General features: G+C 39.9%; 3 protein-coding genes across 4 annotated transcripts; 1 reads left to right on the forward strand and 2 right to left on the reverse strand.

The window, feature by feature from the left end:
• Window positions 1-5,126: 5,126 nt before the first annotated feature.
• On the reverse strand, window positions 5,127-10,332 carry cbr1 (carbonyl reductase 1). Its single transcript, XM_083987852.1, has 7 exons — window positions 10,231-10,332; window positions 9,237-9,351; window positions 8,953-9,122; window positions 8,146-8,253; window positions 6,876-7,084; window positions 5,934-5,987; window positions 5,127-5,794 (listed from the first exon to the last, which is right to left on the reverse strand). The coding sequence occupies exons 2-7, from the start codon at window positions 9,347-9,349 to the stop codon at window positions 5,621-5,623; spliced, it is 828 nt and encodes a 275-aa protein (XP_083843978.1). The 5' UTR covers window positions 9,350-9,351; window positions 10,231-10,332; the 3' UTR covers window positions 5,127-5,620.
• A 27-nt stretch (window positions 10,333-10,359) lies between these two features.
• Window positions 10,360-18,476, forward strand: setd4 (SET domain containing 4). Of its 2 annotated transcripts, none has more exons than XM_083987854.1 (13): window positions 10,360-10,398; window positions 11,214-11,306; window positions 11,438-11,533; window positions 14,070-14,107; window positions 14,649-14,737; window positions 14,838-15,074; window positions 15,941-16,000; window positions 16,122-16,251; window positions 16,327-16,501; window positions 17,209-17,287; window positions 17,643-17,723; window positions 17,877-18,000; window positions 18,098-18,476. In XM_083987854.1, exons 2-13 carry the CDS (start codon window positions 11,228-11,230, stop codon window positions 18,281-18,283), a joined length of 1,374 nt encoding a protein of 457 aa, XP_083843980.1. In that variant the 5' UTR covers window positions 10,360-10,398; window positions 11,214-11,227; the 3' UTR covers window positions 18,284-18,476. The 2 variants fall into 2 exon arrangements, with proteins under 2 accessions (XP_083843980.1, XP_083843979.1); XM_083987853.1 differs by lacking the exon at window positions 10,360-10,398 and adding an exon at window positions 10,406-10,472.
• Window positions 18,477-19,220: 744 nt separating this feature from the next.
• Window positions 19,221-24,039, reverse strand: cryzl1 (crystallin, zeta (quinone reductase)-like 1). Its single transcript, XM_083988133.1, has 12 exons — window positions 23,865-24,039; window positions 23,483-23,560; window positions 22,927-22,999; window positions 22,753-22,797; window positions 22,414-22,482; window positions 22,140-22,273; window positions 21,849-21,960; window positions 21,147-21,245; window positions 20,905-21,020; window positions 20,399-20,504; window positions 20,236-20,281; window positions 19,221-19,871 (listed from the first exon to the last, which is right to left on the reverse strand). The coding sequence occupies exons 1-12, from the start codon at window positions 23,931-23,933 to the stop codon at window positions 19,775-19,777; spliced, it is 1,044 nt and encodes a 347-aa protein (XP_083844259.1). The 5' UTR covers window positions 23,934-24,039; the 3' UTR covers window positions 19,221-19,774.
• Between the last annotated feature and the right edge of the window lie 524 nt (window positions 24,040-24,563).

Below are 24,563 nucleotides of genomic sequence, written 5' to 3' on the forward strand. Positions count from 1 at the left end.
AGGTGTCACACCCCTGAAAACCTACACACTACAGTGGATGCTTCTCAGCACTCACACACCAGCCACATTGAGTGTATTTATTCTATCTAATCAACATTTGACTTCAGCTAACAGAGAAACAGAGAGGAGAGGAAAAACAGGACGATCATGCTGAGACACCAAATGCAGAGGGAGAAGGTTTAAAAAAAAAAAAAAAAAAAAATCTGTGAGAATCTCTGCAGAGACATAATGTAGATGTAGTGCATTACTGACACCTAGTGGTGAAGGGTCTGAACTGCAACAACAGAGAGATAGCGAGAGAGGGAGAGAGAGATCCTAGCCTGAAGTGATGAATCACACAAACAGCAACATTTGGACATATTATTCTACAAATAAACACAAACAAAAGATTTCCTAAAATATTCATACACACAATATATGTGAATGTTTTCAAATATGATCAAGAGGATGAGCTAAAGAGGATTTGTTTATCCTCAGTGTGGACACAGAAAAGGCCTCTGATTGGTCCTGTTGGGGTTCAACCAAGGCAGTCGTGTCCACTTCATGTTTGCACTGAAGCCTCATTCGAAGATTAAAGAAAAATAAAAAAAACAATCACATGATGATGTGACCCTAATCCTCTTCCATACTCTCAATATCCTGCTCCCAGAGGATTTCGGTCATTTTTCGGTTTCGGAAAACTGTCCATACTGTTTTAATGATGGTATAAAAAATCAGTTCTTCTGCTGCTATAAGGACAAACACACACAGTTACAAACAAACATAGTTTTTTAATTCTTCCGACTGAACTTAAAGAGACTGTGCAGAGGTCAGGACGTCTGTTCTAGAGCGTCGTCTGTTGGAGCATCTGATGCCGACAACAGTTGTGCGTCCAGTGTTATAAAGAGACACAAGGTCCGAGGTCAGGGTAGAACAATTTCATATCCACAATCGCTTTGCTTCATTGTCTTTTAAGGGTCTTACTCTCACAAGATTTTCATCCGTCTGGCTCCACAGTCCGAGTCGAATCTTCTGACAGGGAACAAAGGTTATCGAGCTCCAAATATAAATATAAATGTAAATATAATTAGAGTTCAGGTGGATTTACCCCCCCGGGGGGGGGCATATAACCCCCAGACAGACTGTGATGGAACAAAAGGATGAATTGCAAAGAAAAGTTGTGGAAAGTGTTAAGAAGCTTAAGTTTTAATGTTGAGACAAGATTGTGGTGATTTGTGGGATTAGTGTCTGTGGCTGCTGCCTGGAGAACTGATCAAAGAGGACAACAGCCGGCTGCCCAAGGATTATTAGAAAAGTCACAGCAACTATTGTGATTATTCTGCAGCAGCCGAGGCCGAGTGAAGACGCCTCCTTTCACACAGAGGAATAAAGACAGGAAACTCCTGATCCTTTGTTAACGGCTTACTGACCTTTACAACTGCAAACTTAATAGAAACTAATAAATCGTTAAAGTAGCTAATCAATTAATTCTGTAGTTGCACTCTGATGCTGGAGGATTTTCCCCAACAATGGAGACCCACAAATTGTATTTTTGATTGGCTTGCAGTTTATTGGTAAAGTAAAAGTCATTGATTAATTGATTATGTGTCCTTTACAATGGCCGACTGATCAGAAAGTGGTGCCTAAGTGAGTTAAAGGGGGATCATCAGCTTGTTTGAGAAGTTCTAGAAATGCAATGTTATACATGATGTGTTAGACTTTGTGTTTTGAATATCTGACTTAGATTTAGATATCAAATACCAGTCACTGTGCTCAGAAAATGAGCGACAGGTGTACCAGGATCTAACTGGCAGAACATCACCTTGAAGCTCAAACACAATCCATAAATACCCTTTTTAAATTAATCCAATTGACGTGGTTAATGATAATCTATATTACACCAACCTTGTTAGATGAATTTGATCTTAATATCTTTGATGTGTGAGTTAAATGTGGAGCTAAGGGTGTATTCAACTTCCTGAATATACAGACTTTCTGAGTCCTGAATAATCCTTTCGTATGATACCGGTTTGAAACTGCTGTTAAGTCCTACATCATGAATCCTGGGAATCTTTTCCTGTAAACAGCAGAAAACCAGTGTCTATTGCCTATTACAAGTAATTTTACACCATTGTCAAACATGGAGATCAGTCACCAGACCATGTTTGTCTGACCGGACTATCAAACTCCCTCCTTACTGAACTCTCCTTTATGAATTGTGGGTAAATGATCAGTTTTCAATTGAATATTGAGAAGTTTTCTAACATGTCTAAAGGGGCAGAAAGTGATAGAAACCTTGTTGACTCAATAATATGATGTCATGTGACATCTATTCATTCATTTTTGTCTCTATTTGTTTATTCACTTTCGGAAAGTTGATTTTCTTGCCTTTATTAGCATCATTTTTGGAAGAAGTTTTGCTGTCGCTTCTTTGTTGTCTGTCATCTCATTTAATTCTTAAAAGTCCTTTATGATATATTATTTATATATGTATATCAGCCTGTGTGTGTTGGTTCCAGCTCATGTGACAGTTTCTAACCTGCTCATGAATCATTTCTTTTCCATCCTGAGCCCTCACACTGAGAATAATTGCAGTACATATGGAGTTTAGATGAGAACATCAGCTTTATCAGCACGTCCATCAGAAGAAGAAGGCTGACTCTGATTGCCGTGTTAATTCAGCCCACATGGGGCCACTTCAGAGTTTAGTTTACTTCACTTTTCTACCAGCCTGATGTTTCAGCATCAACTTTTATTCTCTCCATATGAATAAAGGCGGATCTATTTCTGCAGAAAAACACCCAATAACCCACAAAGCCCAAACAAACAGAGAAATTTAAACCTATTTATCATCAAACAAAGTATCAATTATGCTAAATACATAGTGGCAGCTGAAGTTTGGGTCAATTAGAAGCAGTCATGAGTGAAAGCAGCTCCCCTCAGATCCTATTATGTGCTACATGTGGACGCTGCTGGTTATCGATCACGGACCTATATTGTATCAACTTGTTGGGTTTCAGCTCGGGGGAAATTCCCCACTCCAGGATCAATAAAGTAATTATAATGCTCATGCGGCAATTACAGCCGATGATAACCGTGGTCACTGTGATTATCAAAGCGAGCGTGTGATGGGGTTTCCCTTGGCAGGCAGCAGGGATTAGAGGATTATCATCTCTTGCTCTCTGTCTCTCTCTCAGTGCATGGATTTGTTTTATCTACAAGGTAATCAGGGCTTTACTGCCGTCTGACAGGACTACAACTCCCACCATCACACACACACACATACACACAGCATATATAAGCTCTTACACAGCCTATACTCTGTTATTGACTCTGAGAATTAAAACGGACAAAGAGGGAAACGTGAGAGATAAAGCAGAAAAATCTGGATTTCCACAGGAAGAGTTTTGTACAAATCGTGCTCTTATCACTACAGAATGGAAAAAACAAAACAAAACAAAAACAAAACAATATGAATGAGGTTTTTGGTCCCTGACCTTCTTTGCACTTGGTATTAACAAGAGCTCTGGGCATTTGGATTTCATTCAGGCCAGTGGAGGAAGATATAAAAACCCAGGCTTATATATCGAACACATTTCAGAGATGGATAAAGATACAAAAACACCTCAGGGCAAAGTCAAAATTACATTTGGCTACAGTGAAATAAATGATATTGGTAAAAAAAAGAAAGAAAGAAAAAAAGAGCAGGAGCAGAGCTGCAACAACACTTCATGTCTATAACCAGGTTTACCACGAAACATGATGGAAGATAAGAAAGATTCATACATTAGCATTTTCTATGTAGTTTGAATTTGCAGCAGCAGAGCTACAACATGTTACATGACTGATCTCAGGTCAGATATAACTGAAGGTTTCTATGTGCTGTGCAGCAACAACACACACAAACACACACGTGTGACTCATAAATAGTGTCATGTTTGTGTCATTTAACGGCTAATGCTTCAAGGAGGCTGTTATTTTTCATGTGTGTGTGTGATAACATCTCTCCATAAACGTGTCCATAAAGCAGAATTACCAGGTGAGTGCTCTACTATTACATGTTTTACTGCCAGGAAAAAACCTACATGTGACTTGACCTTTACAGCTCAGACGTTCCCATGGAAACCAATCACAGCTGATCATTTCTCTGCTTTTTCTCCCCAGCGACATAAAAAAAATGTCAGAAACACTAAATCTAAGAGAAACGACATCAGATGAGGGGTCGTAAGAAGAAAAGAAGAAGCTGAGAGTTGTAAAGGTGACGACAGGTTCACCCTCCGTTATCTCAACATAGCCTAATTATCTTAACATTGCTTCTTCTTTTTTTTTTAAACTCGTATTTCACATGAATCATATACAGTATAATCCTGTACTGTTTCCCTGCACCTTTGCTTTTTTGAATTACAATTTGCTCAAAATCCAACTACATTCTCTTCTCTTTTATTGTAAATCTGTGCCTTTCATCATAATTTATAATAAAAAAAATTTAAAAAATTACTTTACTATGCACTATAAAATGTAATACAGCTGCCTTGCATTGCATTATACTGTGCATTGTATGTACCATTATATACACTACTCACAAAAAGGTAGGGATGTTTGGCATTTGGATTAAATTTCAGAATGCACCTAAAATGCAACCTTTAACCTTTAATCTTCTCTAAACTTTTGAATGCACATGTCCAATTGTTCAATGTTTCAGTCCTTATTAAATAAAATGCTGTTCTCTAACAAGGTGATTAACCACAAAAATCACAAGCACCGTCTGAATTAGTGGTTCAGTTGTCATTGAACCAGTAAATGTTCTGGTTCAATGACAATTTATAGTCCTCTTCTCTCTCCCTCTCCTCTCCACCATGTTCACATGATGTTGACATCATGAGACCAAGACAACACTTTGATCAAATTGATCAAATTATTGGGACATTGAGATTTTAGTTGTGCTATAGCCACCACTAATGTTAGCTTTTGTTCGAGATAAAGAAATGACCATTGCATCCTTCTACTTAAAAGTCCTGTTTTCATGATAAAATATCACTGTAGCATGAACTTTTTATAGGGATATTCTTGTCAAAAATCCTTAACTTTTTGTGAATAGTGTACGGTATATGTATATATGTTTTAAAAAACATAAACCACCATCAGTATTTCTTGATTTTGAAGTTTGTTTATTGCTTTTGACATAAAGGCAATGTAAAAGGATCATATTCACCAAAGACACATTTTTTTTCAATTGAAAAGGCAAAGTTTCTTCTTTCAATGTAAAAATATAAAAATGTTTATACACCTGAAGGCAAAGTGAAACAAAGCAAAGCTGAGTTTAATCAAAAACACCAGCATCTAGAAAGAGTAATGCATCATAATTGTAGCAGTTAATCAAGCATACACACACACACACACACACACACACACACACACACACACACACACACACACACACACACACACACACACACACACACACAAACACTTTAATGTCGTAATAGTGTTTTTTTAGATTGTGTGACATGGTTTGGTCGTGTTTCTGTTGGAAAAGATCTGATTCAGGCTGAGTTTTTGGTAAATTAGTGCTTTAGTAGAAACACTGACATTCTTTCAGTCACTAACACAAACACACACACCCCACACTCCTTTAACCCCTTCACCACTGCTGAACCTCTTTGTCAGACACAAACTTCCCATGAGGCTCGGTGGCTGCGGGCGGCAGCAGGGCGAGGTAGGCCGGGGTGACGGCGCCCTCGTCTGGTGACTTGGGGGCTTTGGATCCGGCCATGTCGGTGCGCACCCACCCAGGGCAGCAGGCGTTCAGCAGGATCTGAGAAAATTATCAAAATAATAGTAATAATATTAATGATTATAATGATAATACACACAACAACAAATGAAAATACATATTAAAAAAACATATAAAGTCCCATTTGACATCATTTTTATAACTTTTTATCAGAGTTTACCCCGTCATTCGGTCGCTCCTTGGACAAACGACGAGCATGGATCATGGACAGAGTCTGAAAACACACACACACACACGGTCAATGCACTGCAAAAACTCAAATATCTTACCAAGTATATTTGTCTTATTTCTAGTCAAAATGTAATTTCTAGTCAAAACAAATCTCATTATACTTAAAGGTACATTGTGTAAGAATTACTCCCATCCAGCAGTGCGGCTGTAGATCGCAAGCAACTCAGTCATATTTTTCATGCTGCATTCACGTGAAATCGGGCTTAAGGCAGACGGACAACAGCCGCTGCACGTAACGGCATACACAAGTGCCTATTTAAATGATGTCGTATTGTTTACCTGACCCACGTTTTACCGGCTTTCTCTGGACTTCTGTGACTAAAATGACATCTGGTTTGTTACCGACGGCTGTTTTTCCGACTGCACCTGAATGCAGCATTCACGTGCAGTCCTCACAGTCCTCACAGCACCGCAGTGACTTTTCACAGACGCCACCTCAACCTGAGCCGACAGCTCCGGTGTGTCCGGTGAGTTTCCGTGGTTTCCCTCCGTCACGCTGCCACTGAACGTAAAAACATGGCGACACGACATGGCAGCTACCACCAAGCTTGCCCGCTCAATGTAGATATGAATGATATGAACGGCAAATTCAGAGCTTACACAGCAACACTTCAGTTTGTTGATGGGGGGGATTACTGATGAATGAAAAACGTACTTTTGAATGAAATAATCGATTTTCGTGAATAGATAACAGGAGAACTTACACAATGTACCTTTAAAATAAGACTCATCACATAAAAAGTAGCTTGTTTTTAGACAGTTTTTACTTCTTTCAATCATATTTTCACTTGAAATAAGTAGAAAAATCTGATGTGGAGTCAGCAACCAGCTGACTCTCTGCAGACATGGCTGCCTCATCATCACATCGTACCGTCAGTCCTGTCTTGGACACGCCGTACGCCGTCTCAGGCCAGCCGGCCGCCTTGTGCTCGCTTGTCTTGGTCTTGTCGACGAACTGCTGCATCAGTCCCACCAGCTCGTCCTCTGTGATGTCGTCGCTGCGGAAACGCTGCTGCAAGGCCGGGCTGCACTGGTTCAGAGTGCGGGCGCTGACGAAGCTGGAGACGTTCACCACACGACCTGAAGAGAAGGAGCCATGTCAGTGTGGTGAATAACATTTTGACTCACGTTCACTTACATTGAGATTTCTTCCGAATTAAAGTCCCATGGCGAGCGTTACTTCCTGCTTCTGCTGTGGCTCTCTATACAGTAGACTCTAATGGGAGAAGTGCACGTGAACACAGATTATGGTGCACATCGTCACTGGAGTAAATACTGGACTCATTTTTCACAAGCTACATCTCTTCTGAACATTTTGAACTCAGGCAGACAAATCAGGAGAAAATGAACTTTGTTCCTGACCTGTCTCTGTCTCAACAACACACTCTCACGAGACTTGGCACAGAGGTAACGTCAACTAACATTCGCCAACGGCCACAATAACTAATTTTCATAATGCTAAATATACAGTAACTGTTTGCTGTGTAAATAATTAATGTTATCATAAGAAAATATAACTAGCTCACTTTTTGAGAAGTTTTCTATCATGTCTAAAGGGGCAGAAAGTGATAGAAGCCTTGTTGACTCAATCACATGATGTCATGTGACATCTATTCATTAATTTTTGTGTCTTTATTTGTTTATTCACCTTTGGAAAGTTTATTTTCTTGCCTTATTAGCATTTTTTGGGGGGGTGGGGGAGAGGTTTTGCTGTGAATCTACCCCCTGTTATCTCATTTAATTCCTTTATGATATATTATATATGTATGCATCAGCCCACTTAGGAGACAGGAAGTGTATTTCATATCATTGTAATGAGCCATCTTGTCATAGTAGAGCAGTGGTTCTCAAAGTGGGGTCCTAGGGGTCCTTGAGAGGGTTAAAGGAGGTCCCCAACTTTTTATCAAAATTTTACCACATTTTTTTCCAGAAAATTCAGCCTCAGAACAAATACTTGTGTATTTCTGGGGGGTTTTTCTCCAAAATGTTGTCCAATGGAGGGTCCGTGGTCTAATTTGTGTCAGTTTAGGGGTCCTTCCTTGATGTAAAAAATTTTGAGAACCACTGTAGTAGAAGATCTCTGTTATTATTACACATCTGGATTTTTTGTTAACACTCAGTCCAGGTGTGTGTGTCTTTACCTCCCGCTTTGATGAGCGGCAGGAACTGAGTCAACATGTCTCTGGTGGCGAAGAAGTTGGTCTTGAGCGTCACCTCCGCCTGGATGTCGAAAGGAGCCGGGTCTGCACCTAAGGAGAGAGAGAGCGTCGTTGACATGGTGTAAATTGTCACTTCCTTTGGCGCAAATTGAAGCACCCCAGTTCAAACACACTCTCAAATTAACCGTGCTGATTTGGACGCAGCGCTGATTGATTTGCTTTGCATTTAAAGTGGCGTCTGAACGGCGTCGAGTCGAGTGCTGCTTCCTTCAGAGTTTAAACAAACACAGGCATCGGTTTTTTTTTTTAGCCTGTGATTTAGTCTCTGCCTCCTCAGCTTCTCCATTATTCAGGCAAATAATCAAAGTTATTAAGCCGAGCTAAATCCATTTTATTTAGTCTAATGGTTTTGTGACATTTTCATATTGTTGCCACTGAGCATGTTCTTTTAGTTTTATTTAAATTAGAAAATAATGGATTCAATGGGAATAAAAGAGGATGTGATTGAAATAATTTAACTCAGTAATTGGTGAATAATGTGGAAGCAGCAGTGTGTGTTAGAACAATGATAATATTTATTATAATAATAATAACGATCATATGTATAGTTTGTATATAGTTACAGACATGATAAATGTCATTTTAATATAAATTGCACAACACAACTATTAATACTGCTGATACTAATCGCAATTATGGTGGAAATTATACTCCAGCATGTGTTGAATGCTAATCCAGGTATAAAACTGAAAACTGATACCCGAGTTATAATAATCACATATTTTATACCTTTGAATGCGATGCCGGCGTTGTTGACGAGGACGTCCACTCCTCCGTACTTGTTCTTGAAGTAAGCGGCGGCGGTGGTGATGCTGCTCACATCGTTGATGTCCAGCTGGTGAAACATGGGCTTCAGTCCCTCAGAGGACAGAGACTCCACGGCCTCCTGACCCCGCCCGCTGAAAAACAGGAGCACAGACGCCTCATTTTAACTTTATGTTTATTAATTATTATTATTATTATTATTATTATTATATATATTATATAGGTGTGCAACCAGGTGAGACACCTACACGTCTCTGGAGGTGAGGTAAACATCTCCCTGGAACTGCTTGCAGAGCGCTCGGACGATGGCCAGGCCGATGCCCTTGTTACTGCCTGTTACTATGGCAACCTTGGTGGACATGACTGTTTGGAGATTGGAGACATTAATTAGAGTAGTAGAGTAAACAGAGTAGATAGATACACAATGATAACACCAACGAGACAGGAGAAACTTCCAGAGACTTCCACAGTTTTGTCCAAACAAACCCTGACTCGGCAGGAATCAACTATGTAGTGGAGCTGATTGAAAGATAGATTAGATTTGCTGAGTCATGGTGACAGTCTAAATGGGAGAATCTGATTGAAAGAGAGATTAGATTTGCTGAGTCATGGTGACAGTTTCAATAGGAGAATCTGATTTAAAAATAGATTCAATTTGCTGAGTCATGGTGACAGTTTGAGTGAAAAAAAAGTTAGAAAAGAACTGTGAAAAATAGAAATAAGTATTTATAACTGTAAATTTAGCATTGAAAGTAGAAGATTTATATTCAGTTTGTGGATTTAATGAAAAAATTCTGCTTTAAACATTAATATTTGGATCTAGAAGCAGGAAAAGTCCCATGAGTGTAAGTTCAAAATGAAATTTTAGTTGTAACAAATCAAAAATTAAAAATTCAAGAAGGTCCACAGTAAGCAACTTATGCAAACTTCCATACAACGCGTTTATCAATGGATTTATGCAGGATTATTATGTCTCTAGAAGGTAAATGCATTATATATTACAGGTTAGGACATGAGGAAATACGAAGAGCTGCAGGTTTCATCACAAATTTTAGCTTTTGCACGGACCTTTCACCTGCTTTTCATTTGTTAACATGTGTTAACAGTTGCATAACAGTGACTGAGTGGCTGCACCGAACGGTTAAAGCTACAGAGCTGCTTTTATAAAAATCTGAAACTTTTATTTACGTTTTTTATATTTACGTCATTATTATATTTACGAGCAGGATGGAGGTTCCTTACCGAGAGCTGCTGGAGTTGTGGAACTGAGAGACGGAGGAGCTGCTGCTGCTGCTGCTGCGGAGAGGAGTGTCGTTCTGCGGGACAAAGCCGGAAGACGGCGGCTGGAAGCAGGGAGGAGTTCTGCGCAGCCTCACTGCGCAAACCCGGAAACAAAACACACTGACCCACGTGAGTTCGGAACGTAATCATGGAGGAGCCGCAGCGTAGGATCAGAGTTTGACACACAAATCCAATTTATTAAGGTAATTTTTTAGGTAATGTACTAAGATTTTCACTTTATTACACCGATAGTATATACACCGATAAATAAACAATAGATTTCTGCTCCCAGCGCCGTGCATTGTGGGTGTTTTATCCATATTAGCCAGGGGTTTCTTATTGCACCAGTGAAGTTTGATGTTTTAAAGACTTTAACTTTGAATCAGACCTCGGATCAACCGACCGGTGTGTGATATTTGTTGTACCCAGGGCAGGGCTTCACCTGCCCCGCAGAGAATCACAAGAAGAGTCGGTGAATTACTGCTCGAGTGACAACAAACGTTACATGGGTTATTCAATAATAAACCTCAAACGAGGAGCAAACCTAAACTTTTAATTGTACCATTCTGTTCATTTACATAAATACTTATTTGGGAAGCTCCACTTTTATCAATACATGATCGTTTTATATCTATAGGATATTTTAACAGGAATGTTATGATCATCCTTCATGTCCTACTGCTTCAACACACATTTTATGTAGTGTTTATGGCTTCACTACAGCAGTTGATTTTCCATCTCATGCTCATGAGATGATGCATGTATGATGTATGGAGTAATGACATAAATGTGATGTGTGTACCTAATAAACCGCTGAGTACACATGATTGTAAGTAGCAGACACAGAGAAGAATCTTTGCTTTGGTGATATTTGTGGTTTTATCACAGTTTCAGTATCAAATGTTGCAGAGTTGTTTATTGTGAGTTTCTGTGTTTTTTGACAGGTTCAGTCTGGGTCATGATGAGGGGTTGCAGCCGTCGACCGGGACGAGCCGCGAGGAAGAGGAGGCAGAAATGTGAAGGCGCTGTCCAGACAGGTAGGCCTATATAAAAAATGTAACATCTGTATTGTTAGTTGTTTTATTAAAAATGGATTCACACCTGTAGCTCACTGGTTTCCCTGCTGGACTCTTCCATCACCCGTCTGTCTCTGTCTCCGTCTCTTCAGTCTCTCTGTGTCACCAGCTGCCGTATGTGAAGCTGATGAAGTTTCTCCACCAGCGAGGATTCACCTCCACACTGCTGCAGCCGGCCCACTTCACCGGTACCACTCTCTGTTTGTCCTACATACAGTATATAACCTCAGCTAGGGGTGGGCGATATGGCAAAAATATCATATCACGATTTTTTAAAAATGAAGTCACGATTTCGATTTCATCACGATCTTAAATCGAAAAAAGAAAAACAGACCATTTAGGCCAAAGAACCTTTCTGAACAGATTTTAATCTAAATAGTTGCAGTTTTGCCAACATGTGCAAACAATGTAAACATAGTAAAAGGTAAACAACAACACTCTGATAAAGTGGACTCTTGCAAACATAAAAGGTAGCTTTCAATAAACATGAAAGTAAAATATCAATGAAGACATTACTGTTTGTTTTATTCAACACAGTCTTTTTAACAGGATTTTAAGTATATCAAAACACTAAATCACTGATTGAAAAGGGCCAAATAAAGTAACTGTTGTTATCTTTATTATATACATAACATATATAGTTATTTAGTAAACTTTGCAAATGTCCTTTGTTTGCGCTTTGCAGCATAGAACTGCAATTTATAGAATGTGCCCCAGACGATCCTACGATCTCTGCATTTTGGCAGATTGTCTACACACTCTAATCCTTCAAGATCTAATATCGCCATATCGCCCACCCCTAACCTCAGCACACTGGTTTGTGCGTTAGTTTGATAATCAGATGTGTTTTCAGTTTGCAACACCTGCAGAATGTAAACAGAGAATCTGCAGGTCTTAAAAAACAATGAATCCAGTCCCGTCAGATAAAAAAGGCACCGAAGGTCATAGTCTTAAATGATGTTTATCTGGGTCCAGATCTGGATTATGAGACAAAGACCCCCCACTGACCCCCCGTACAGAGGTCTACCGGACTGAAAGAGACGCTGCCCGACCTCATTTGTAGTCACATTGTGTCTCTTTGTTTTTATCACTTTAGGATCATTTTTATTTTAACTAAAATCTTCAAACAAGAAATATTAACAGTTATTTGTCCCAGGACCTGCCGACCCCTCAGGCTCCTCAGCCTGTGCCCACTTATCCATAAACAGCTCCAGGTCATACTAATCGATTGATTATATTACTGGGAATTATTGTTACAAGCAGCCAGTGATGGGAATAACGGCCTTAAAATAAACGGCGTTACTAACGGCGTTATCTTTTTCAGTAACGAGTAATCTAACTAATTACTATTTCCACCGTTACAACGCCGTTACCGTTACCGACAATTAAATGAGGCGCGTTACAAACTACTCAGTGAAGCCGTTGTCCTCCGACTTGGACACAGAAGCTGCTAAACTGTTTTTTTTTTTCCTCCTCTCCTTTGGTGAGGGGAGGGGGGAGGAGGGAGGGACGAGACAACCGCATAAGTGATGATGATTGGTTGAGGCAGAGTAAGGTTTCATGCTAAGCCAATCAGAGGCAGTGTTCAGTTTGTACACAAACCACACACGCACGCAGTTTAGCCTCACACACACAAACTAGCAGAGGGAAGCTGCCGAGATCGGAGGGAAAGTGGAAACAGACACTACTTTAATCTCCCTGAGGTAAAAGACAACAGCTACAGCAGCGTTGTGACCTCAACCATGGTTGGTGAGAGCAGAAATGTTGTTGTTGTAGTGAAAATGGGCGGGCTCGTGAAGACGCGAATTTACACAAAGTCAAAACGAGCGATAAATCGCATTTCTCGCGTATCTCGCGTTTGGTCGCGCGTATAAACTCGAGCGAAAAAAAAGCGTTCCTCGTGTTTGGTGGGAAGCCCCTCGTGGGTCTTCCCACCAAACACGATGAAAAGGACGAAGACGCGAAGGTCCCGTCGCCATAAAAGAATCGGGTGTAGCGTCGCAAAAAAAAAAAAAGTCGCGTCTACCGCGTCTCGCGCCTAATCGCGTCTTTGCGTCACGGCCTTTTACACCGCGGACGTAACGAATAAACGGTGACGGTGTGAACGAACAACATAGAACAGGACCAGACGTGGCGTTGTTTCCTCTTTTCACCTACAGCTCCACTCTCCCTTACTTACACTAACTACTGTTATTGTTGAGGCCAGATAATTGTGGGATTTGTAGTTTTTGACCAATCGTGTGCTCTTTCTTTTTGTGATTTTTCCGGTTCACGTATGTTTGTTTTTTTTTGGGGCAAATGCACACCAGCCTCGCTTTCAATAAAACACACACTCGCATTCCATAATTGCGATCAGTGAAATATATGAAAACAATAAAATACAATTTAAAAATGAGAGAAAAAAAATCCAAATTCTTCGACATATTTAAACTTAAAAAAAAGAAAGAAAAAGTAACGCAATAGTTACTTTCCCTGGTAACTAGTTACTATTATAGTGAAGTAGTGGAGTTACTAACTCAGTTACTTTTTGGGAGAAGTAATTAGTAACTATAACTAATTACTTTTTAAAAGTAACGTTCCCAACACTGCAAGCAGCTAGGAGGTATTGGGAAAAAATGGGGTATAAACAAAAGTACAAATATTATTAGATTTCACTCCAACTGCAAAACTCCTGTTCAGCTTTGTGTGTGTTTGTGTGTGTGTGTGTCCTGCTCCTCCATACAGACACGGGCAGAGGGCTGCAGACACTCAGAGCTATAAAGGTAACACACTAAACACACATATTTACACAATGTATTTGATTACATAGAAGGTAATGTAGGTTACTGGATAATTCATGCTTTTTTTAAAACATATTTTGCACCTGTTTGTGATTTTATAGAAATAAACTTTAGTCAAAAGATAGTTTTTTTAAAGCCTTTTTTGTCCCTGTTTGTTGTTATGCATTAATCATTTTTATCTACTTCTTTTTTCTTTTTCTTTTCTTTTTTTCTAGAGTTTTTTCCTTTTGATTTTTGATTTGAGTTGCATATTTATTTTTGCTCTGTTCATACAAGTCACCAATAAGGAATTGTTATTTCCCAACTCATTTACAGTATAAATAGTGTTTTAGATGTTTGATTAGTTAATTTACTGAGTTATTTAATGATCAATGTTATTTAAGCTTAACTGATTTAGATATTTTTGATGATTTTTGTCCTGTAAGGAGGGGGCACATACTGATAGCTGAGAATATAACGTTCAGATATTGCCCCCACCCCCTCCCTATATTAAATGTGACTCAGACTCTGTTGTTCTGTCCAGCCCGGACAGATCGTCATCTCTCTGCCAGAGTCCTGTCTCCTCACGACCTCGACTGTCCTGAGCAGCGACCTGGGGCCGTACATCAAGAGGTGAACTCAGAGACACAGAAGTGAAATGAAAATATAATTTAACATGCTGCAGGATGAACTGTCAACTGAGTCACTGTCACTGTTTTTTTCCTCGCCACAGCTGGAAGCCCCGCCTCTCTCCTCTTTTGGCGCTCTGCGTCTTCCTGGTGTGCGAGCGGCACCGAGGAGAGGCCTCTGATTGGCTCCCTTACATCGACGTGCTGCCCGCCGCCTACACTTGCCCCGCCTACTTCACAGACGACGTCATGGCCGCTCTGCCCGCCTGCGTGCGGAGGCGGGGCTTAGAGCAGAGGGAGGCGGTGCGAGAGCTCCACTCGTCCAATCAGGATTTCTTCAGGTGAGACCCAGCGCACAGGTTGTTCAGGTTTGTGTGTCGGAGCGTGTTCAGACTAGAACTGATGAGTCAGAGGTTAGATGGTGACTCATCAGTGTTGGATTAGTGATGTCTGATGGTCGTCTGATACGGAGGTGTAAACCTGCTGTTGGAAACTTTAGTTTAGTTTATGAGAAGTGACAGAGACAATCAGAGAGAGAGAGAAGACCCTCGATGACATCATATTACCCTTTTATTTATTTGTTTATATTTCATGCTTTTATTTTATGGATTGCAGCACTTTCTGTTGATTCTAATTTGTTTCTTGTTTTATGTTTTATGTCTTGTTTTGATTGTTCGAATTGTGTTGGTTATTTGACTCTCAACTGCAAAACTAGTTTACCCTTGGCTATCAATAAAGTAACCTGAACCTGAACCACTGCATCTGTATGACACGTACAATATGTGTCAAGGAAGCTTATAGCATATTTCATACCAAGGGGCAACTCATGTGCTTTACATAAAGACAAAACATTTAACAGTAAGAGTTGGAAAAGGGAAAAAAACAACAACATGAAAACATACAATTTTCAAAAATTAAAATACAACCCAAAATGGTAAAAATTTGAAAAATTAAACAAACAATTAAAAGCAAGAAAAAAGTATAAAAGAAGAAATAAGAAAGGAAAAACAGAAGGGAAAAAATATATATACTGTATATATAGTATACAGTATATAATAAAAACTAGTTGGCAGCATGAAATATTGATTTGTATTAAAACAATAAAGAGGATTTACAGTGCAAATCCAAGATTACGATTTAAAGTTCTTTAGAAAAGTAAGGACATACATAAATAAAACATTTCACTCAGCTGTGTCGTTGGATCCAGGTCCCTGCAGCCGCTCCTCAGTGAACCTGTGGAGGAGGTGCTGACGTACGAAGCCCTGAGGTATGTGCACGTACACACACACACACACACACACACACACACACACACACACACACACACACACACACACACACACACACACACACACACACACACACACTTCAACAGTGTGTCCCTGCAGGTGGGCCTGGTGCAGCGTCAACACTCGCTCTGTCTTCATGTCCCACCCGTCCAACGACTTCCTGCCTGGACAGGACGTTTATGCGTTGGCTCCGTTCCTGGACCTGCTGAACCACCAGCCGGACGTGCAGGTAAATCTGTCCAACTGTTGTCGTTGTTGTTTTGTGTTTTATTTTCACAAACATCATCAATATTTCATTCCTCAGGTCAAAGCGAGTTTCAACGACGTGACCAGATGTTATGAGATCAGGAGCGTCTCCGGGACTCTGCGCTACCAGCAGGCCTTCATCAACTACGGTTCCCATGACAACCAGCGCCTGTTGTTGGAATATGGCTTTGTCGCCCCCGGCAACCCCCACAGCGTGGTCTATGTAGACACAGGTAAGGTGAAATATTGTTTGTGTATTTGTCCCTGAGGCAGCAAAAACAGTTTTTTTATTCATTCAATATTTTCTCAATTTAAAATTCACACTGCAAACTTTTTTTAAATGAAATTATGGCTCCAAAAATAGTCTTTAACTTTCTGCCCTGTAAATTCACATTCATATATTATATATGAATGTGAATTTACAGGGCAGAAAGTTAATGACTGTTCATACTAAATGTTATATTATGTTCATACTAAAGTAGGAAAGAGCGATCAAACTGCAAAACCACAATGTGAACCATAATGTTCAGTTTTGCCAAAATAAAAGTTATTTTTAGTGCTGATTTTCTTTTGAAATGCAGACTTTCTGCATCAACATACCAGATCCTTTCGTGTTGTGTTGTTTTTCAACTTTGTGCATCGTTACTTAAGTATAAAATATATTTTTAGATTATTAAAAAAAAACATGAAACACAAGATATGTATCGGGAAATGATTGAATAATATAACTGTTTTTTTTATGTCTCACAGCAACTTTTCTTCTCACAGGTATTTGAGTGTATTAAAATGTTTAGTTGATAGTGTTAATACCTGTTTAATTCAACGTACTCTACCCTGTTGTGTTGTCCGAGCCGAAGCATGTGGTGTTTTATTTCATCATTATCATAAAGTCATTTTCATGTTTTTCAGTTTGACTCTGTTTGTCTCTCTGATCCCTCAGAGCTGCTCTGTGATGTTTTAAGAAGCGACAGGAGTTTGAACCAGAAAATCAAGTTCCTCAAGGAGAATAAACTTCTTCAGTGAGTCTTTGTCTAGTGTTACTGGTCTTTTATATCTGGGTATAAATACCTTTGAAACAAAAAAAAAACAATGATAGAACATGATAATACTGCAGGAAGTGTTGTCAGTGTTGTGTTATAGAGGAAAAAAGAACAACCTCATGTTTTTGAAAACATATTTTGTTTCATGTAAAATGTACAGAAAAAGGCTGTAAACTCAGCCAAGTTCCTGTTTTATCCTTTGTTTAAATATCCCACAGGAGGGATTTGAACTTCTATTTCATTTTCTATTCTTATTGATCTTTATTTAAACTCAAAACTGAATACATTTTAAATAAATCTAAAATGAGACTGTGCTCTTCTTCCTCCCTGTCAGTAATCTCACTGTGTCCAGCGACGGCCCGAGCTGGAGGCTGATGACGGCTCTCAGACTGTTGTCCACGCCACAAACACTGTAGTAAGTCTTCACACACACACACACACACACACACACACACACACACACACACACACACACACACACACACACACACACACACACACACACACACACACAGATGCAGAGTTTGGCAACATGAGAGCTAAGATCCAGATGTGCATGTCTCCACAGTCACCAGTGGAAGGCAGTGTTGCTGGGCCAGGCGGTGTGTGAGGAGAGGGAGCAGTGGAGCGTCCGCACGGCTCAGACTCTCTGTCTGCGGCTGCTGCAAGACACACACACATCCCTGGAGAAGGTGTGTGTACAATACACGCACAAACACACACACACACTCCATTAACTTCCCTCCTGGGCTGTGACACATGACCGGGTTATTTTGTGTGTGTGTTTAGATGTCGGAGCTGCTGCAGCGCTGCGAGCCGTCCGTCAGGGAGCAGCTCGGCGTGGTGAGGTCACTGCGGCAGGAGGAGCAGTGCATCCTGGGAAGCTGTCTGGAGGCCCTGCAAGGCACGACGATGATGAGGCGACAGTCGGACGAACCGTTGTCATGCCAACCTGATGTTGACGCTGTGAGCTGACGTCCGATTGTTGCTCTGGCAACAAGAAGCGAGGTCATTGGCTGAAGCGGTGGCTGGAGAGTCTCCATGTTGTTGTTCTGTGGGTTTGACAGCAGCAGCAGCAGTGGCCAGATGTGCTGTGGCCAGGTTTGATTCCAGATGTGCTGACGGAGCAGCAGCCATGTTATATAATGACACTGAGTCGGACAGTGAAGCTCTCATCATCACCACCATCACTGGAGCCCAGTGAAGCTCACAGATACATAAAGAGGAAATGACTTTTGTTCCCTTCTGAACAGAAACACATGGCATTTTAAACTCAACATTTTGTATTATTTATTTTTTTAATAAATGGCACAGTAATAAAAAAACAAAACAGATTCTCTCTTCATTTCCATTCAAGTTCATTACGCAAGACATTTTAAAGGGATAGTTCAACATTTTGGCAAATTCTCCTCTCACCATAATCCCTATAGTCGTAGCAGTAGGTTCATTACCTTTAATTATTGGTGCATGTTGTTTTGAGATCAGCGGGGCAGAGACGTGAGCTTCTCAGTGAACGGTACAGGTCCCCTGTCCCTCATCAAACTCATCGAATACACAATCTAACAACTCCACAACGCTCTGGTGGACAAGTTGTGACCTGCACATTCACCACGCTATCATGTATAATTAATAATTATACATGATTATTTATTCTCGTAATGTTACATAATTATTAATTATGTAACATTACGACACATGAAGCAAATACGCAAATACTACTTGAAATCACTCCGCCCAGCAGCCGTGTCTGGAATGTAGTTCCGGCTACACATGTGCCTTGACAACAACTCTGTTACATGATTATCTCATAGTGTGTGCAGAATGTGCAGGTCACAACTTGTCCACCAGAGCATTTTGGTGTTGTTGGATTGTGTATTTGATGAGTTTAATGAGGGACAGGGGACCGTTCAACTCCATTCTGTTCTCTGAGCAGCTCACGTCTCTGCCCCGCCGATCTCAAAACAACATGCACTGATAATTAAAGGTAATGAACCTACTGCTATGATGACTATAGGGATTATGGCATTAGGAGAATTTGCCAAAATGTTCTACTATCCCTTTAAAACAGTTGCCTTGTTCCTGCTCAAAGTGACTTTATAAACAAAACAAAACAATTTTTTAGTGAATCACTATAATTGTTGTCTTTTTTAATAAAATCTGTACCGATGTTGTCAAACACAGATTCTCAAAGATACACAGTGACAGAGGCTCTGATGTGGGCTGTCGTCTCATATGAAAACACATAATTAGATGTACAATGAAGACTGAATGTGTGCAGGTGTGTGTGTGTGTGTGTGTCTATTTGTCAGTGTTGACCGACTGACAGAAACACAACAGGTTTTTCTCCCTCCTTGTTTTCACATGTGACTCCACACTTTATCGTTGAACTGGTCCCGTTGAACCATGGTGGTCTGTGTGTAGTTTTTTTTACCCCCATGCCGCAACAGACTGTGATTATTAGTTTGGTCAGAGTTGAATAACAGCCTTTTTCTTCTCGTGGCGCTGGACGGTCTCCATGGTGACGGTGGCTTCGTAGAGAGGGAGCGCCTCCTCGGGCTGAGGTCTGGAGAGGCAGAGTGGATTTGGTCAGGTCGGATCACAGTGACAGGCTGAGCATCTCGAGGTAAAAAGTGAGTTGTAAATCGCTTTTATTGTGCGTGTAGGTCAAATTAAAAACTGACGGCAACTTCTTAAATGACCAGAAATCATGGGATGTGATGTGACATTTTTTTCCTTTCTGCATAATAAGATTGGACTGAAATCTAATTTAATTTACATATTCATCCACTTTCTGAGTCAATCATCATCCTGTTAAATGTCACAGAGAGGAAACTGAACTGGTTTTCACTCTTATGAATCTACAGGAAATCTGACCCACTGAGGCTTTAATGGTGCTGTGGTGGGGTTTGTGTGTGTGTGTGTGTTACCTGAGGACTCCTGCTGACATCTTGTCTACAATGTCCTTCAGAATATCTGTAAAAAACGCCGTTAAGGATTCATAAAGACTTCAGAGGAGATGATGCATGGTGTCTGATCGTGTTGCATATTTGTTTTATATGTTTCAGAGTTCACAGCGTGGGAACAGGATACGCAGGTATCTGCCCTGCTGAGATGATGAAGCCGTCCACACCTCAGGGTTGAGGAACGACACCGAGGCCGATTTTAAATGCAACAACCTGCAATCTGGAGGATCCAACTGTGCAGATACGAAGACAGAGAGATGTGATTAAACCACAGGTAAAGACCGACCAGGTATAAAATTCACTTTAGATTATTTATACACTTCAAAGCAACAAGACGTACAGTCTTAACCTGCCTGTTTCTTTATTAATTCTGGAGTTTTAGCATGAAATCGTCTGAAATGACCTTGAATATAATATTTACAAATTGAAAAATGCAAATCAAAAGCATTTAATTAACCATTTTGTTATTACATAATATATAATAGTACCTGTGAGCTATTGAAAACATGTCTTATGCTACTTATTTTCATAAAAAAACACTAAATCCAAGATTATACACAATAACTAGAGGTTTTGGAAGCAGGTTAGTTTATAAAATAATCACATCTGTTATTATACCTGACACTGACTCACCTGCAGGTCTTGGTGGGATGTGACCCAGTGACCTCCGACCCCCAGCACGCTGATGATGTCATGTTTATGTGGGAGCAGTTTCTTCTCCTCTGGTTCCTCCTCTTCCTGCAGACGAACTGCACACACAGTTCAATGTTAAGACTTTTTAGCAGCTTGAGGGAAAATATCTTATGATGTCTATTTTTTTTTTCTTACAAAATCACATACATGTCACATGAATGTGAGTGAATGAGTGTTTTTACCTCCAGAGTCGATGACGATATCCACGCCCAGCCCTCCTGTCTCCTCCAGAACCAGTGGCAGCAGGTCTGACGAGCCGTTGAAGACCTGAATTACCCTGGCTTCAAAACACAAAGACCACAAACCATGACTCACAATACATTTAAACTGACAACTGATAGTTACAACAACCGCACCAGAGACGCCTCATCCAAACCTGCATTTATGCTGCAGTGTTTGCACTTTTTAAAGTTCTCCACATGGGGGCAGCAGATTTTAGATTGAGACATTTTTCCATACAAACTCAATTTACTGAGAAAAATATACAAATCAGATTTTGGGAGTGTATTATTTAGATTAATTCATAACATAGAAGCTGCAAGAAATATGTAGACAAAAAACAAAAAGTAACACATAAATCATGATTATACTAAGGGATGCACATCCAGATGCAGCTTCTATACCGACAATTACACAGTTATACAACTATTACTGTGAGAAACAGAAACACAGTGATGAAGCCAGTCAGGGAGAGAGACAGAACAGATCTTACCTACTAAAGGATCCTGAACACCTGAGGAAAACACGAAGAGGAAAAGGAAAAGAAAGAAGATGAAAGAGGAATCAAAGAGGATGAAATGGTCAGACGAGAGCAGAAGATTCATCTGAAACTGTGATTGGGTTTGAAGATGTAAAGTTTCACCACAGCGCCGGTCTGCACAGACCTACGCTCGGCCGCAGCTGCTCCAGGAAAGTGTGTTTCTGTGGCGAGTGTGACGTGGTCAGGACCTTCACTCCGTGGTACGAGGCCAGCTGGATGCACATCAGACCGAAGGGCTGAGGAAGGAGAGGAAGTTTCTAATGAATGTTTTTTTTTTTAAACACATTTATTCAGTTGTTTTTTTAAAGAAGGAAACATGCCAGAAAGAAACAAAGGCTTCTTGTTGCTTTTTTACATTCCTGATGTTACCGTGACGTCTGATTCTTTCATGTTGTGTTGTGTGTGTGATACGTACACTGGCTCCGTCCAGGACCAGGAGTGTGTGTCCGGCTGCCATGCGAGCGTGTGTGTGCAGAGCAGTGTAAGCAGAGAGGCCGTCACGCAGCGCTGCAGCAACACACACCGAGCTGAGCTTCTCTGGCTTCTGCACTGGAGAACAGAAACACACACATACATTTACTGAATCTGATTGGATTCAGACTGAATAGGATCTCATTATATTTTAATGACCAATATTTCTAGCTTTGACAGAGCTGCTGGAAATAATATGTGTGTGTGTGTGTTGGTACCTAAATAGTGCTCATCTACGTCAATGACATCACAGAGTCCAGAGCAGGGAGAGTCCAGGGGAAGGATACCTTGGAGAGAGTATTGAAATATATGAAAAAAACATAAATATGAAAATAACAAACCTTATTGTATGTAATTTTAATGATCATAATTTTATAATAAGAAAATAAACTTCAATGGACATGAGAGCCATAAATTACAAAATCTAGATTTGGAAATGTTTTTAAAACATTGTTATAAATAATAACAGTGATTAATCACCACCATGTTCATGTAGTTTTTCTCTCTATGTCACAAACCAGGTGAGATTAATAAATGTTTTTTTTTTTTTTTTTTACCTACGACCTCGTCCTCAGGCTGGAAGAAGGAGACATTTGGACCCACTACAGAAGAAAAACACACAATGACACAGGACAGTTAATTACATTATACATTAACCCTAATCCAAAAATGAACTATCATGTAATGCAAATGTAAATGTGTGTGTGCTTATGTATGTGTGTGTTTATGACCTTGCTGGACGACCCCGGCCACTTCTCTGCCAACAGGAATTAAATCTCTCTGGATCCCGATGTCAGCGAGTAACTGGAGCACAGGACAGACGAGCAGAGACGAGTCAGCAGCAGCAGCAGCGTCACTCACTACAGTATTTAACCTGCTGATTTAACTTCAACACAAGTCAAGTCACAAATTCAGGCAGATAATAATTACTATTAAGGTCTGTATTTACATAGCCAGAATCTCAATGTATGGTTGGACACATGTAATAACTGTTCAATAAAGAGTAAGAACATTTTAGGATTATTGTACTTTTCAGATCAATCAAAAAGATAAATCACCAGAATAATATCTGTAATAATGAGTTTATTAATAATATTTTAATGTCTCTTATCTTTTGTTTGCACATGCTACAAAGTATAATATATCCTTTTTTTTTAATCATCATCTTGTGCACAGACAGTACATCTATGAGAAGTAAAATAACAATCATTGGACCATCTTGTATATGAAGTGACCGACTTTATACAAGCAACAGAAGTAGAAACAAAAGAGACTTGACTCCAATACCTTGAAGTCCAGCGGGCTGAGTCCACACGCCTTCACCTGAACTCTGACCTCATGGCTGCCTAACACCTCGGGGAGACTCTGGAGAGAAACACAATGACATAAACACAGGTACAGATACACACAAATAGATATTATGGAAGCTTTAATACACAATCTAACACCACAGAGCTTTCATTTCTCGCTCCAAACCTATTACACGCCATAGTTTTTGCAACAGATCGTGTAAATCAGACTGATTGCTTTTTAATTTGATCCAAGTGTATGAAAAACAGCAGAACATCTTATCAATGCATGTACAAATTTAAGAGTCACTGTTTATAGCAGTGATGCAGTGTCTGCAGGTGCAGCCGTGGTTTCACTGTAAATAAAAACACACACTCACCGTTTCCTGAATAACGAACTTGGGCTTAGCAGCATCACCGCCTGCAGCTCTGCAGTACAAACCCTTCATCCTGTCACACAGATGATCTGATGATAATTAAATCTGATTATCAATAACTATTCATCTAGTTTCTCTTGCTATTTTTGGCTGCTACACTAACTAGCCTGAAATCAGCTGACCCTTTTCTTCTTCTTCTTCCTTATTATTGATAAATTACTACAACACTGCCTACTATTGGATGTTATGGATTATGACATTTTAAAAGTACCATGCAACTTTCTACAATCCTCAACACCATCAATATATAAAAAACAACAAAAAATATATGTTAATTTACGTTTCTGTTAATACATATGGTTCATACTGAGAGAATCAATTTACCTATGCAACTATCTATCAAGTAATCAATCGAATATTTGTTTATATGCCATGTTTACTGTTTTGGAAGAAACCTCCAAACACAAAAACTATAAAAACTAGGACACATCCTGTAGCTTTCTTGTTTAATACATATTTTATCATTTTGGACGTGTTTTATTTACAAACTGTTTTGTTTTTCTCTAGTAAAATGCAGGCAGCAGGAGCTTTACTAATCCCTTTACTTCACAGCGTCCCTGTGATCCAAGCAAAGCCAACGGTCCGTCAAAACCTCGCGAGATTCCACATCGGCTCCTCCTTCTTATCAACGACAACGACGAC

Source organism: Trachurus trachurus, assembly GCF_905171665.1.
Source record: "Trachurus trachurus genome assembly, chromosome: 15".
NCBI classification, from domain to species: Eukaryota; Metazoa; Chordata; class Actinopteri; order Carangiformes; family Carangidae; genus Trachurus; species Trachurus trachurus.